Raw genomic sequence first — 13,245 nt, forward strand, 5'->3', positions numbered from 1 at the left:
TTTCACTTTTGCCATGTTTTGTGGTTAGTTCCAGGCTGCTTCCCTTTCCTCAGTTCTCTCTGGGATCCTTTTTTCACCAGTTCGGTGTTACCATTGCTGCCCACTCACAAGGCTTCCTGCATGCAAGGCTTGGAGTTTCTAACACCCAGGACACCAGGGGGACCTAGCACAGACACCTTCTCTGAGCCCTCACTGGGATCCCAGAACAATTTAAAGGCAGCCTCAAACCTTGAAATACAGAATGTTTTGGGTCCTACACGAATGTAGCTATCCCCTTTCTGATTGTGGCTCTGTTGGGCAACTTGGAGACAGTGAATTACACAGAAGGAGAGAGAAAAGAATCCTCTGTAAGTGTGGAGGCAGAATCAGAGTCTGTGAATCAGAAGATGGTGGTGGCTCCTGAGCATCCTGCTCTTGCAAGGCTGCTGCTACTGGAGGGCAGGATTAGAAGGAATAAGAATAAGGTCTGGAAAGTGTCTTGGCTGTTTCCCTATGCCCTACAGGTGGATCAAGTACAGATTTTCTACCTTGTAGAGCCTTTGGAGACATGGGGGTGGAAGGCACCATGCACATTCCAGTGAACTTCAGCAGCACCCTCTTCATTATCCTCCAGTATTCAACTTTTTTTTTTTTCAGATGAGTATGTGGAGTCCAAGTACACTTTACCTTTTCCAACTGTGTTCACACAGGGATGCTTGCCTGTGAGTGATCTTGGGAATGTCTTAGTATTGCTCGCCTTGGGCTTGAATGAAAGCAGGGAGATGGAATTCATCTGTAACATTGCTTATGTACTTTTCAAAAGCAGCATGAAGGTGATGCTTTGTTTCTCTGTCATCCTTTCCAGAACATCGGGAAAAAGATGACCTGCCAGGAGTTCATTGCTAACCTCCAGGGGATGAACGATGGCAAAGACTTCCCAAAAGGGCTGTTGAAGGTAAGAAGATGAACTGCAGAACATGTGTTTCAGTTTCAGTGAGAGATGGTTCAAGCCGTGCTTGCATTTTCAGAATCTCAATTGTAAAGCAGGACAGGCTGTGGGCACATTTCTCCTCCCAGAGCATACACAATACGTACAGTGTGTTCATTCTGTTGTTTTCCCTCTGCCTTCACTTGCATGAGGCTGGGACAGTGTGCATCATGAACTAGCAGGACTAAACTTCAGTGGAACCATCTCCAGAGCCATACGTCCTGTAAGGTCGGGTGGTCAGGCAGTCCCAGGCTTCTGTCTCCTGATTCAATCAGAGAGAAGGCAGCCAGCTGGTTCTGACTATTGAATATGTAAGGACTAATCCTGAACTGCATATCTGGAAGGCGTGTGTTTTTTCATCAAAGGTGCTTTGGGGTTTTCACATTAGAGCAGATGTAATTTCAGATTACAGTGTGCTGTCTGGTACAGACTGCTTTGCTTCAGGTTTTGTTCATTAAGTTTATGGCAGGAGTTAAATCTGAAGAGCTGTGAAAGAGGCAGAGCAGGACAAATCTTGTTTCATTGTCAATAATAATGAGACTGTTTCGTTTCTCTTTTGTGTGACTGTTGGCATGAAACAGCAGTCTGTTTGAATGAGGAGAGGAGCGCATATACTAGACATCGTAATTTTTTTGGTAATGGAAATAGTAATGAGAGGTTGCTGCATCCGAGATCTGACCCAAAGCCTACTGAAGTAAATCAAGAGTTCCTCCTGTTCTGTTTTTTTTTTTTTATTTTTATTTTTTTCAGGCCTATTGTGAAATGCAGATGCACCTGCACAATTACAAGTGGCAGAGTTTTTTATACTATTGGCAGTTTCTTCAGTTTCTCCAACGTTTTCAGGAGCTTTTTGTTAGTCCCTCCCACCTCAGTTTATTAGTTAGGAATGTAAACTCAAACCCCTTGATTTTAGATTTAATGTATTTATTTTTAAAATGTGGGTGCAGCGTGCTTGTCTATCAGCAGCATCACTTAATTTATTTTTTTTTTCCCAACAAAGTTCATTTCTCAGTCTGCCATAGAGAGATGTGTTGAGATTAATTTGCAGGCTAATTGCAGCCCTTATTGAATAAATAGGTCTCCAGGCTGTGTTTAAATAACCTTCTGAGTGTACTGAGGAGAGGTTTCCACTGGTGCTCACCTGCTGTTTATTTTCATGCTGACAGAAGTACACAGTCGGGGCTGAATCTTGGTGTTTATTGCTGACCTTCAGTCTAGTGCTAAGACTGCCTGGCTCTTTGCCAGCCCACGGAAAGCCAGGGACTGGGACTTGGGATGTTTTGCAAGAAACCTGGTGCCAGTGTCCTGCTTCGTTTGAGGCATGCTGCCCTTTTCTGCGTGCTGCCCTAATGCTCTGGGGACAGAGGTGGAAACCAATACTGGTCTTTCATATGGCTTGTCTGAAGGTTTGCAGACATTCTGCTGCTCATTGTTTTAATTCGCTAGTGGAGGGAAGTCGAGCGAGTGGCAGTAAATGTGTGTTTCAATAGCTACATTACTGTGCCCGCAGCAGCCAGCCTGACACTAGATATGTGATTACCAAGATTTAGCAGAAATTAAATTTGCATTACTGTCAATAAATTTAATTCACGGAGCCCTGCTTCAGCACAGTGCTGAAGCGCGTTTGGCTCGCTGGTGCATTAGCAGGACAGCTGATGTGAGGAGGCTGCAGGCTGACTCCCCACAGCCCTTCTGAAGTTGTCTGGGAGAGCAAGGACCATTTCCACAGGGTGGCAGTGTGCCCCTGCGGGAGCGAGATGCTCAGCACCCACTGGTGAGTGGCGTAGATGTGGCTGGGAAGCAATTGTGCTTTTCTGCCTCTTCCATCTTTCCGTGTTCTCTTTGTAGCACTGAGGTGGGCATTGCATCACTGAATGAAACTCTGCAGCTGTGCATAGCCAAGCCCCTGTACAAAGCTGAGCAGTGCTGGCACTGAAAGAAAAGGGGGGAAATCTTAGACAAATGCTTCATGCAGGACTTGGGAAGCTCTCTGTAACACTTGCTCAGTACAGAGCAAGTACAGGTGGCTCAGTACAGAGTCAGAGCTGCAAGTCCCAGTTGAGACATGCAGAACAGTAAACACACAAGCAGAAGTCAAATGTCTTCAGTCACTCCTATTACCCTTACTTCCACTGCAGCCTTGAGTGTTTATTTTGTTTATTTCGTAGGAAAAGAGACTTTCAGTGGGCAGACATGAACGTGTGAGGAGAGACAGTTGCCTATTCTAATTGTAATCAGCCTCTGAAAACTTTGGATGTGGGATCTCATTGCTCCCACATGAAGGAACCAGACCTCTGTTGTATTGTGGTTTTTTTTTTTTTTTGTTTGTTTGTTTGTTTTCACCCCAGCAATAAGGGCAGTTTGGTAAACACCATAAGGCCTTGTAGTTCAGGACTTGATTCTGTGTGTCCCTGATAGTGCTTTGGGAACAGGGATTTTATTCTGGCTAGAAGGGAAATGAGGAATGCTAATACATCACTTGCTCTGTGTCCTTCTGTCTTTAATAGTGAAAGGAGTTTCATTTTGTACATTCATCTATACGATGGTTTATCTATTTATTTTTTTTGTCTTCCTCCCTCCTCCTGTTAGGCCTGAGGTTGTTTTTAAAGTTGGGACCCACAACGGCAGATATGCCAAGCTGACTAACAGCGTGGCTCTCCCCATGGGATCTGCTTGCAGTGTGCATATATTCAGTTCTTTGCTGGGCAGGCAGATACATGCACAGATACATGCACCTTCCCTTTTATTCTATCCTAGCTCTGGTTTGACTGTCTGTCACGCATCTGCTGTCACCTGCTAGTAAAGACCAGAAGTGGAGACAGTGGCTTGATGTCCATTGTGTGCTGTCAGTGCATACAGGCCCGAGAATGGTTGTTTATACTTACTCCAAAGTTCCCATAGGCCTTCAGACTGGAACAACTCCTTGCAAGTGAGAACCAGCATCCCAAGCTGCGATTCTCTTCGGTGTAAATCAGTGGTATCTCTGTTTGGCTGACTGGTGTACAAGGTGATTCAGGCCTGTTGAATCCAGACAGATTAAGGTTATTGAGAGTGAAGTTTTTCAAAGGCAAGAAAACTTTTTGAAACTCCTGTCCTTTGACTCTGAACTGTCACACTCCAAGCATACAGATAGTTTTCTATTGTATCGAGCTGTGCGAGGTGAATCTTGAATTACTAGCAATGTTTTCCTTTCAGCTTTGGTCTGTTGCACAGATCCCTTCACTGTGATGAGTCGAAGCCTTGCAAGGAGTGCCAAGGCCTGTGAGCTTTAATCTGGTGTTGCCATACTATCTCCACTGATGGTAGTCTGTTACATAGCCGTTGTCGTCTTCAGTGTTGGGCTTCATGAGATTGGCTTGAAAAGCATCTACTTCTGGCTGTGCTCTCTTGTGCTGACTGGTGGCTGCATTGCCCCCCAGCGTGAGCACTGGGTGTGAGGTGTGCCCAGATCTGTGCCTTCAGGTGGAAGGTGATGGCTCTGCACCAGAGTGGTGTCAGGCAGCTTCACCAGCCTGAGGGAGCCGGGGTGCTCTGCAGTGACTTTGCAAGAGCTGTCCCAGGAGGGACTGCTGTGGAGATAAGACTACATTCCTGCATGAAAGATCTGCTCTGTCTCCTGGAGAAGTGCTGTAATGAAGTGACCAAATTAAGTGGGAGTTGCTGCTGCCGAACTTTCCTGAAGAGCCAGTCCCCCTTAATTTCCTAAATGATTTGAATTCTTGATCAGGACTCCTGGGATATGCAATTTCCTATAGAAGCTGCAAGGTAGAGTTTATCTCATTTTGCTGTCAGTTCCTTGCACTTTAATCAATGATTGTTGTATTATTATTTTTTTTTTTTGCCACTGCCTTTGTCTCCTATTTCACCGTCTCCCCCGCTCCTCATCTCCCCCCCAAAAAAGCCCTCCAAAGCAAACACTTCATTAAAAGAGTTGATCTCTTTTATTTCTCTTTTATTTTATTTTATTTTTCATTCTTGATCCATTCCCATCATTTCAGGTGTCTCGTGGAGAGAAGGGGGTTGAATGTCAGGTAGCTAACTTTTTTCTCCCCTCTTATTTACCCAGAAGAAGTCACACTTACCAGACTGCTGTATATGCTGTAACTGCCCTCATCTGTAGTCTCTGCACTTTATCCTTTTGTGTCTGAGGCTCTTCGGCAAGGACTTTCCACCTTCCTGCTATTGCTGAATGGAAAAGCGAGCCTGATGAATTCACCGAGAAGGGAGTTTGTAGCGGCGTGCCAGAAGGGCCCCAGAAGGGTAGCGTTTATTGCTGGGGCACGGTGCAGCTGTGGGCAAAGCAGGGGGGCGGAGGGGATGAAATGTCTGTGCTCTGCTAGGAGAGTTGGAATTCTGCTTGGCAGGAATCGGGCCTTACCTCCTTGGTTTGCCTCCAGGATGAAGTTTTTCCTTTTTTAAAATGTTTCTGCTGGGATAGTGTTTCTGGGGCAGCCATTTCTTATCTGTTTGAAATGAAGGATCTGTTGCTGAAGGCCTCTTTCAGCTGCTAGGAAACAACTGAGTCTAATCCAGCAGTCTAAAAGTCAGGGAATGCAGGATAAAACATTAATCCATGTCTTTAACAGTTGTTTGTGAAAACATACTTTCCTTTCAGTCACTGAAGAGCCACAGTAACAGTGACTGAAGGGAACACTCAGATTGCCTTCGGTCTTCTCCATCCTCAGTAAGGACCTTTCTTCTGTGGTAACCTTCGTTTCCCTTGGCTTATGATTCTGGATGTTGTAGCTTATCCTCTGCAGGGATAGTAACCAGCTAAAGCATGCCCGTGCAGAACTGTGAATTAAGCCAGGTTATGGTGATACACGCATTGCTTTGGGATCTGCTAGTAACAGAGGTCCTGACACCTACCTGCCTGGGTGACATACACATCTATTTTCTTCTTGTGTTCCAGGAATTTGGCTCAATTCATGTAAAGAGAAAAATCTGAAATCTGTGCACTCTCTGAAGTCAAACAAGCCTAAGTATTAAGTCTAGGAAAGCAATATAAGATAACAGCAAAAGTCTAATGCTCTCCACTGAGTTTCTTTCTCTGAGCAGGGGAAGTGAAACTCTTGAAAAGGCTTAAATGTAAGATTGTGTGATGGTGATCCAGGAATAATAATTCCTCTCAGTGGTCCAGGGGTGGTGCAGGGAATTGCTTATCTTGCTAGGAAGCAGGCGTTTCAGGGCGGGCATGTTTCTGCTTTCATTGCCTGCATTTCTCTGACTTATTTTTCCTTCTCCAACCTTTTATTTCTATGCATTCAGATAGTTACTCAGAAGATATTGCCTAGCCCATCAGGCTTTTGTGTCAGCAAGGAGTGAAACCCAAGCAGGGTCAGCTAAGACCCTTTCCATTAGTACTTGCCGCAATTATGTGGCTTAATACCAGGCTCCTAATGAGCGTTTGGGGGGTTAATTTTCATCTGTGGAGGCAAAGTCTCAGTAGCGAATTGTCCAAGTTGATCAGGCAAGTGAATCATATGATGTTTAGCTTCTCCATCCTGTCAGATGGCCAAGGCTGTCAGTTACTCTCTGGTTTAGCCAAAATGCTTAGCAGCTCCCGAGGACGAATGTCTCCGTGTAGAGCTTCCCATTCCTTGTGCTGTCAGTGTGAAGGGTACAGAATGCTGGTCTTGAGCAGTGCTGCTCTCTGCCACCTTAAAGAAGGAGCTTTAGGCTCTTTTCGAGCTGGGAAATCTCTAATACAATGTCACACATACATTTTGGTCCCTATGACATATTACTCCCACCTCCATGTAGGTAGAAAACAAATTCTGAAAAACATTCTTTGATCTTCCACCCACTGATCTGCTTGAAATTTTAGTTCTGTACTGCAACTCGAGAGAAGGAGGAGTAGGAATATAATTTATACCATATTTAAAAAAAAAAAAAAGGAAGAAAAAGAAAGGGAGAAAACATTACTTCCACCAGTTTTGGAATTATTGCCATATAAATCTTTGGTACTCATGCCTCCTGTTAGTCATCTCACTTTTAAAATGACATTGGATTACTCTCTCTCTGACCCAGTTACACTGTTTCTTTTCAAGCAAGAGCACCGTGTTGCTGCTTGAATTTTGATGTGTGTGTGTGTATATATATATATATAATTTTTTTTAATGTTAAAATGAGCGCTTAGTTTCCTTCTGAGGTCATGCTTCCTTGTGTGACAAAGTATTCGTAAGATCCTGGTGAAAACAGAGGGCAAATCCAAGATGACTCCTTCCTGCCCTGCTGACAGATGGTGTTTGGCAGGCGTCATGAGGACTACGTTGGATTTCTCCTGTGGCTGGGCCAAGGCAGCCAGACACCCCTCCATAGCCACATGCATTTGTGGAGGACAGGGATGCCAGAGGCTGTGCCTGTGTACCCCCCCTTGGGCTGCTCCTTCCAGTGCCAGCAACACCCACGTCAAACTTTTGTGGCTCTCAGAGTGGCCTCAATTATTTTTTTATTTTATTTAATTTTTGCTATTGTTGTGTTTGCTGTCTCTGAATCAGAGGGAAGCATTAAGGGGTGGTTGTTTTTCTTTTCATGCAATGTCTGGGGGCGTGCTGGGTGGCAGAGGGTTTATTTAAATGTTGTTGGCTGTAAGCATGCTCGCTGCAGGTACAGAGGCACGGTTTGTTTGCAGCTGACAGGGAGAGTCTGTTGGCTTTGCAACCATGTTTGATTTGCATCACTGCGGGTTTCTGTCACATCTACTTAGGACGGTAGGGTTTTTTCATGGTTTTATGGATTTGCTTGGGATGCTGCTCTTTTGTGTAGCTACATCTGTTAGCTTTAACTTAAGGAACTTGGTGGTCTCTGATAGTTGACGCTTGTTGTATGGCTCCATTTGTTTCTGCCAGCACAATTTAAAATAGACAGTAGCTCCCAAAAGAAGGATGCTAGAGGAGACTTTTTTCCCCTCCGGAGACTATACTGCTTAGCTAGGAAATGCAGTCTGTGACACTGAGCTGTGTAGGGATATGCTGTAAGGAAAATCAAGTTAGGTAACTGCATCTCTTCACTTGTAATGCTGATCAGGATAAAGGAGGTGTGGTTCCTTTGCACCACTGTTCTTATCCAGGAGCTTTTTTTCACTAAACTTGTAGTCTCCCATCATTCTCAGCAGGCCACTTCATCTTGGGACAGATTTCTTTTGGCTCAAAAGAATCCTGGAGAGAGAGATAGCAGGATTGATTTGGTCTTCCACCAGCCAATGTGGTTTTATCTCTCAGCTTGCTTTTTGGTGACTTACTGATGTAAAAGGTCAGTTGTAAAGACTAGTGTCTGTGACTACAAGTCAGCTGATCACAGATGTGCTTTTAGCCTGCTTCTCACATAGAGTAAAACTTTACCTTCTTGAGTTAACCTCTTGGGAGCAAGGCTTGTATTTTCCTGGTACTGTAAGTTGATGTGCTTTGCTTCATGGTTGAAGTGGTCTAAAAGCACATGCTCTTGCAGTTTGAATGGCTTAGTTGAAATGGGATAGCTTTCTAGGCTGTAGTAGTTTGACTGCTTTCCATTGTAAGGATTACTTTCCATATTGTAACAGAAATCAGAATAATCTTCAGGGATTCCTTCAGAATCTATAGCAAAGGTGTATGCACTACTACATAAGTCATAAGAAAGCACAAAATTCTTTCTTGAGGACATCAGTGAGTGTTTTTTTTTTTTTGCTGGTAAATTCACTCAGATTGGGGTAAAACCCAGCAGCTCCATAAATGTCACTATAAAGATCTACTGTGGTCAGCGGAGAACAGGACTATCTATTGGGAAAAGCTAGGTAGTTAATTTGGAGATTAATTTTGAAATTTCCTGTCAATATCTGCCATTCTCCCACCATACACGAAACGTGCTGTTACCCTGTTAGGGTTCCTTGTAGACGTGATTGCTTATGTATGTAGAAACAAAGTGATTGCTCTAGTATTTCTGCTATTTACAGGGATGGCTGTTGGGAGACATTAAGATTTAATCTTGGTTGTCAGCTCCCCCTGGTTAGCAGACCTCAGAAATCATTATCTTAATATCACAGTAATGTCAGTTCAATAATGTCACTGTTGATCAGTTGTTGAGCTGTAGTTCTGTAGCCATCATGTATTAGTATTTGATCCAGCGGAATTAACTGCACGTCTGTTTTGGGGAGAAGAAAAAAACAGGGATGAAGGAAGAAGGAAAGCAATCTTATGAGAGATTTAATGCTGTTTATTTAACAAACAACAGTATTTAATAGTGGTATTAAATACTGCTGCTTTCCTGTGCTGCACAAATATGTTATTACTGGCTCTTGAGAGTACATTTTAGGTAATTGATGTGTGTATGTATTTTGTTAGCTTTTGTTGGGGGTATTGTTGTCACTGGGATCAGGCTTAAATGATACTAATGGATTCTTGTGGCTTTGTCTGAGGACACTGAAGTTCTTCAGACACAATAACTTGGTCCTTGGGTTTGGTAGCTAAAAGCCAATATTGAATGTCACTTTGAATTCCTCAGGTTTTCTTCTTTTGTTGTTATTTGCTGAATAACATTAGGAGGACAAAGTGAGGACTGGGTATATTTGGCCCTGACTGAGTCAGTGAAACCTGGTGGGAGGAAGAGATGGGAAGGAGCTTATTGCATAGGAAGTTGGCACGGCTGCCTGTTACCTGTATGGGTGATGTACTCTGCCACTGTCTGTGACAGGTGAAAAGCTTTTGGATAGTTTTGAAACGGTGAGATGGAAAGAACTGCAGAGACTCTGCTCCCCCCTCCCTTCATCTGCTTTGGCCTAAAGTTTCAAATTCTCTTGCTGATTTATGGTTTGCTCTTGGAGGTGCTGGTAGGAAGTGTCCATAAATAGGGTCACCATCCTTTCAGTCACCCCAGTGGTGTTACTGAACTGTTCCGACCAAATGCCAGCTGAATATCTCCATCTTGCTCCTTTCCTACTACCTCTTTGCTGGCCTCTGATCAAGGGGAAGATCGTGGCTTCTTGCCACTACTGGAGATTCCCCTGGGTGCAGATGGCTTTGATTTTTTTTATTTTTTTTTTCCGGTATTGCATAGTCATATCAGCCCCTCGTTAAAGAAATTCCTTCTGTCCCCTTTTCTGTCAACAACCCACTTCCCTTCTCCCTCAGAAATTCTGTTGCTCAGTTACAGACACAAATCAATCCTGTATGCATGTTAATTTCTAAAATGGTGGAACCTCTCTAATGTTCAGAAGTGGTCTTTCTGAAGAGGAAGAGCAGTCACTGTGTACACAGATCTACTTGCTCAGTCAGGACTACAAGACTGTGTTATAACTTACAGATGAAAATTAGAGACAGTGGAGCAATAGACAAATCCCTGGGCTTAAGACATTTAAGGCTTCATAAAGCATGATCTCAAGGTGTTTTCTTTATTGGAGAGCATGAGCTGACAGGTGTTTTCCATGCTCTGGCTGGGAGGGGGAGTAAAATTGAACAAGATGTGACCTCTCACCCTGGGTGTTTTGGACTGCTGCTTGGTTACAGCTGAACCAGACCCGATCCCTTGTGAATTAAGGTTCCCATCCTGCCTGGGGAGCTGCTAATCTTGGCTTGGAGGGTGATAGATAGTGAGCTGCGACACTGGGGCAGCGTTGATGGTACTGTGTTGTGGGTAAGGGAAGAGAAATGAAAAATGTTGCTGTGATTTGGTATAACTTGTGTTTAATAATGAAATTGCTCTGCATAATGCACGGTGGCCTAGGTCTATGTGTGGTATTTAAGGAATATAATTATTTTGGATGTGTTGAGGGTGCTTGGGGAGGTGGCCTTATAAATCTGAGAGCAAGAATAATCTGCCTAGGCAGGGGGCCTGTAGGTTAGGGAGTGATTTGTGGCCATTTACGTAGCACCTGTCGGGACCTGCTGCTTAGCTCATCTGGAGCTGTTTGATTGCAATGAAAATTTCCACTAAGATGATATTTTCTTTGAAAAGCTTTTCCACTAGCAGTGGATAATTTCAGTTGGGTTAAGTAATGGTTTCTGGGAAATGGTGCAAATAGCTTCGAGCACGCAGCTGATTGCTGCCAGAGCAGAGCGGCCTTCTGTTCCTTCGGGTATCCCCTGACAACGTCAGGTTTGTGTACGGAGGCTGGAGCACACCTGCAATTTGATCCTAACACGTGAGGTGGGGGTGAGCTTGCGAGACTGCCATGGAGTTAGGAACGCATTTTGCTTCTTGGCCAGGTGGGAAGAAGTCAGTAGTCCAGCTGGCCAGAGGCAGGATCTGTGGGGAATCAGCACCTGGCTCAGTGGGGCTCTTTGTTCCCCTCTTCACCAAGTGTTGCCCTTCAGGATTGCCTGCAGTGATCGTGGTCTGTGGGCAGGACTGGTGTCTGCAGCATCCCTGGGGGTAACGCAAGCAAAAGGTGGCTGCTGAAGGGTGCTGGGGAGGGGGGGAGCGGTGTTTTCCACAAGCAGAAATGCACCTCGGAGCACAACGTGGCTGTCTAGTCACTTGTCCGCTGAGGCTGTAAATCCCAGATTGCAAGAGGCTTGGCAGGTGTATCTAGGGAAAACGCCCACTCGGTTCATCTGCTTCTTGTTTACTCCTGGGTGCTGCAGCACACATGACAGGGGCTAAACAAGCTCTGGCTCTGCCTCGGCGTGGCTCTGCTGACACCAAATGTGACTGGGGCGTGGGATGGGGCCCCTCCAGACGGCCGTCAGGGGTGGAGGGGGTCTCAAGGGGGCTTCCCCTCCTCTGAGGGGTCTGGGCATGTGGTGTGACGTGCCACATGGGAGTGGGACATGGTGCTATGGGGTCCCTACGGCTTGTGATCCTACTGCTGGCCTGGCCTTGCCCTGCAGGCTGGCGGCATGGGGCAGGCCGAGGTCCCTGAGCCGTTCAATCTCCCAGCTCCTCGTGCTTCTTTAGGCAACCTGCTTCCCTTTTCTGAGTTCAAGGGCCAGGTCCGCCTCGTGTCCTCCTGCCTTGGCGCTGGCACGGGCTGCTCCACCTGCCCCAGCATGTGCCGTCGCTGCCACGGCCGGCGCCGAGCATAGTAGGTCTCCCTCACCGTAGCATGTTGCCATGGCGATGCGCAGTCTGCAGCGCTCCGGGTCTCCAGCAACCAGAAATGATGGTGCTTTTGCAACGTTGAGGTAAACATCTCTCTTCTCCCTTACACGGCGCACCCACCCCTGCTGACTTATCCGGCTGCCATTGGTGCCGGCCTCCCCTCGCCCCCTGCGCGGGGGAGAGCAGCTCCAGGCAGCGCAGAAATCGGGGGATGCGATTTGTTTGCAGGGTGGTGTGGTTGTGGTCCCCCGTAGCCCCAAGGGGGGGAACTGGCCCCTGTCTGCTTGCTCACAACCCTGCCCTGGTCACCTTGTGAAAGGTGACCTCTTTCCCTCCAGCCCGTCTGAGTGTGTGGGAGTGCTGGCCCGCTCCCTTAGCCCAGGAGGGCACCCTGAGGGCTCTGGCTAAACACTTGAGTTGTTGAATCTCTCTGAGGATGGACAGCGGGCATCTCTGTGGGGCTTGGGTGCTTCCCAGAACTTTTGTTGTGGTGTTGTGGGCTTTCACTTGTTTCTCCAGTGCTTTGGGAACCCGTCAGTATTTCTAACACCCAGGAGCCTGTAGCTGGCAGGTGACTGAAGGCTCTCTTTACGGTGTCCTTTGTTACTGAAGACAGTAATGAGCGTGGCAGGCCACTGCAGGCAGGGAAGTGTGGCCGTGTGAACTGAAAATGAATCTCTTGCTTGATCTGCTGGCATTTGTTCCAGCATCTTTCTCTCCTCCTCTCTGCCTCTCACCGTCGGTGTGTGTATGAAGGGGGCGTCTAAGCTAGAGAGGGGAGTGGAGCAGGGGTGGAGTTTCTGTCCTCTTCTTTTTCTTTTCCTTTTTTTTTTTTTTCCTATCCAGTGACGTGAGCAATGCCTGGAACAATCAGGCTGGCTCCAAACAGTGTGCCTGAAGATGCTGGAGGAAACAGCCTAGTGCGTTTTAAGCAAACACTGATTGCTTGAGCCTGGGCTCTCCAGACTTGACCTTTTCCAATTCCTCTGCAGGGGATTGGGAAGTGCCATTAGCTTTCTTCTCCCCCATCCCATACCGTCACTTTTTGGAGATGATTGGAGTTAACAGTGTTCAGAGCACCAGCAAAGTCCGGGTGAGAGCCACAGGTTCAGTGAAATACTCCCGAGAAGAATCTCTCTGGCGGCAGTCCCATCGGTCAAAATCTATGAAAATCTCCAACTCCTCTGAGTTCTCTACTAAAGAAAGCAAGGTAAATGGCTAAATATTCAGTGTTTCTCTCTGCTAAGAATGAAGGTGATGATGCT

General features: G+C 46.0%; 1 protein-coding gene and 1 long non-coding RNA gene across 20 annotated transcripts in view; one reads left to right on the plus strand and one right to left on the minus strand.

The window, feature by feature from the left end:
* The window catches only part of PSD3 (pleckstrin and Sec7 domain containing 3), a 107,887-nt gene that overhangs the window by 49,540 nt on the left and 45,102 nt on the right, over window positions 1–13,245 (plus strand). For 16 of the 18 annotated variants that reach the window (XM_038169872.2, XM_072031615.1, XM_038169869.2 and 13 more), the window contains one exon: window positions 845–934. In XM_038169872.2, the coding sequence (XP_038025800.1) occupies window positions 845–934 (90 nt within the window). Of the gene's footprint in view, window positions 1–844; window positions 935–11,128; window positions 11,146–12,811; window positions 13,191–13,245 lie in introns of those variants that run through there. The other 2 variants (XM_072031623.1, XM_072031624.1) reach the window with 2 other exon arrangements.
* On the minus strand, window positions 1,741–5,981 carry LOC119714371 (uncharacterized). Of its 2 annotated transcripts, XR_011806031.1 has the most exons (4): window positions 5,346–5,981; window positions 5,050–5,256; window positions 3,853–3,985; window positions 1,742–2,899 (listed from the first exon to the last, which is right to left on the minus strand). It is a non-coding gene; the product is annotated as an uncharacterized lncRNA (long non-coding RNA). The 2 variants fall into 2 exon arrangements; XR_005261494.2 differs by having other exon boundaries at window positions 1,741–2,899; window positions 5,050–5,976.

This window comes from Anas platyrhynchos, chromosome Z (genome assembly GCF_047663525.1).
Source record: "Anas platyrhynchos isolate ZD024472 breed Pekin duck chromosome Z, IASCAAS_PekinDuck_T2T, whole genome shotgun sequence".
NCBI lineage: Eukaryota > Metazoa > Chordata > Aves > Anseriformes > Anatidae > Anas > Anas platyrhynchos.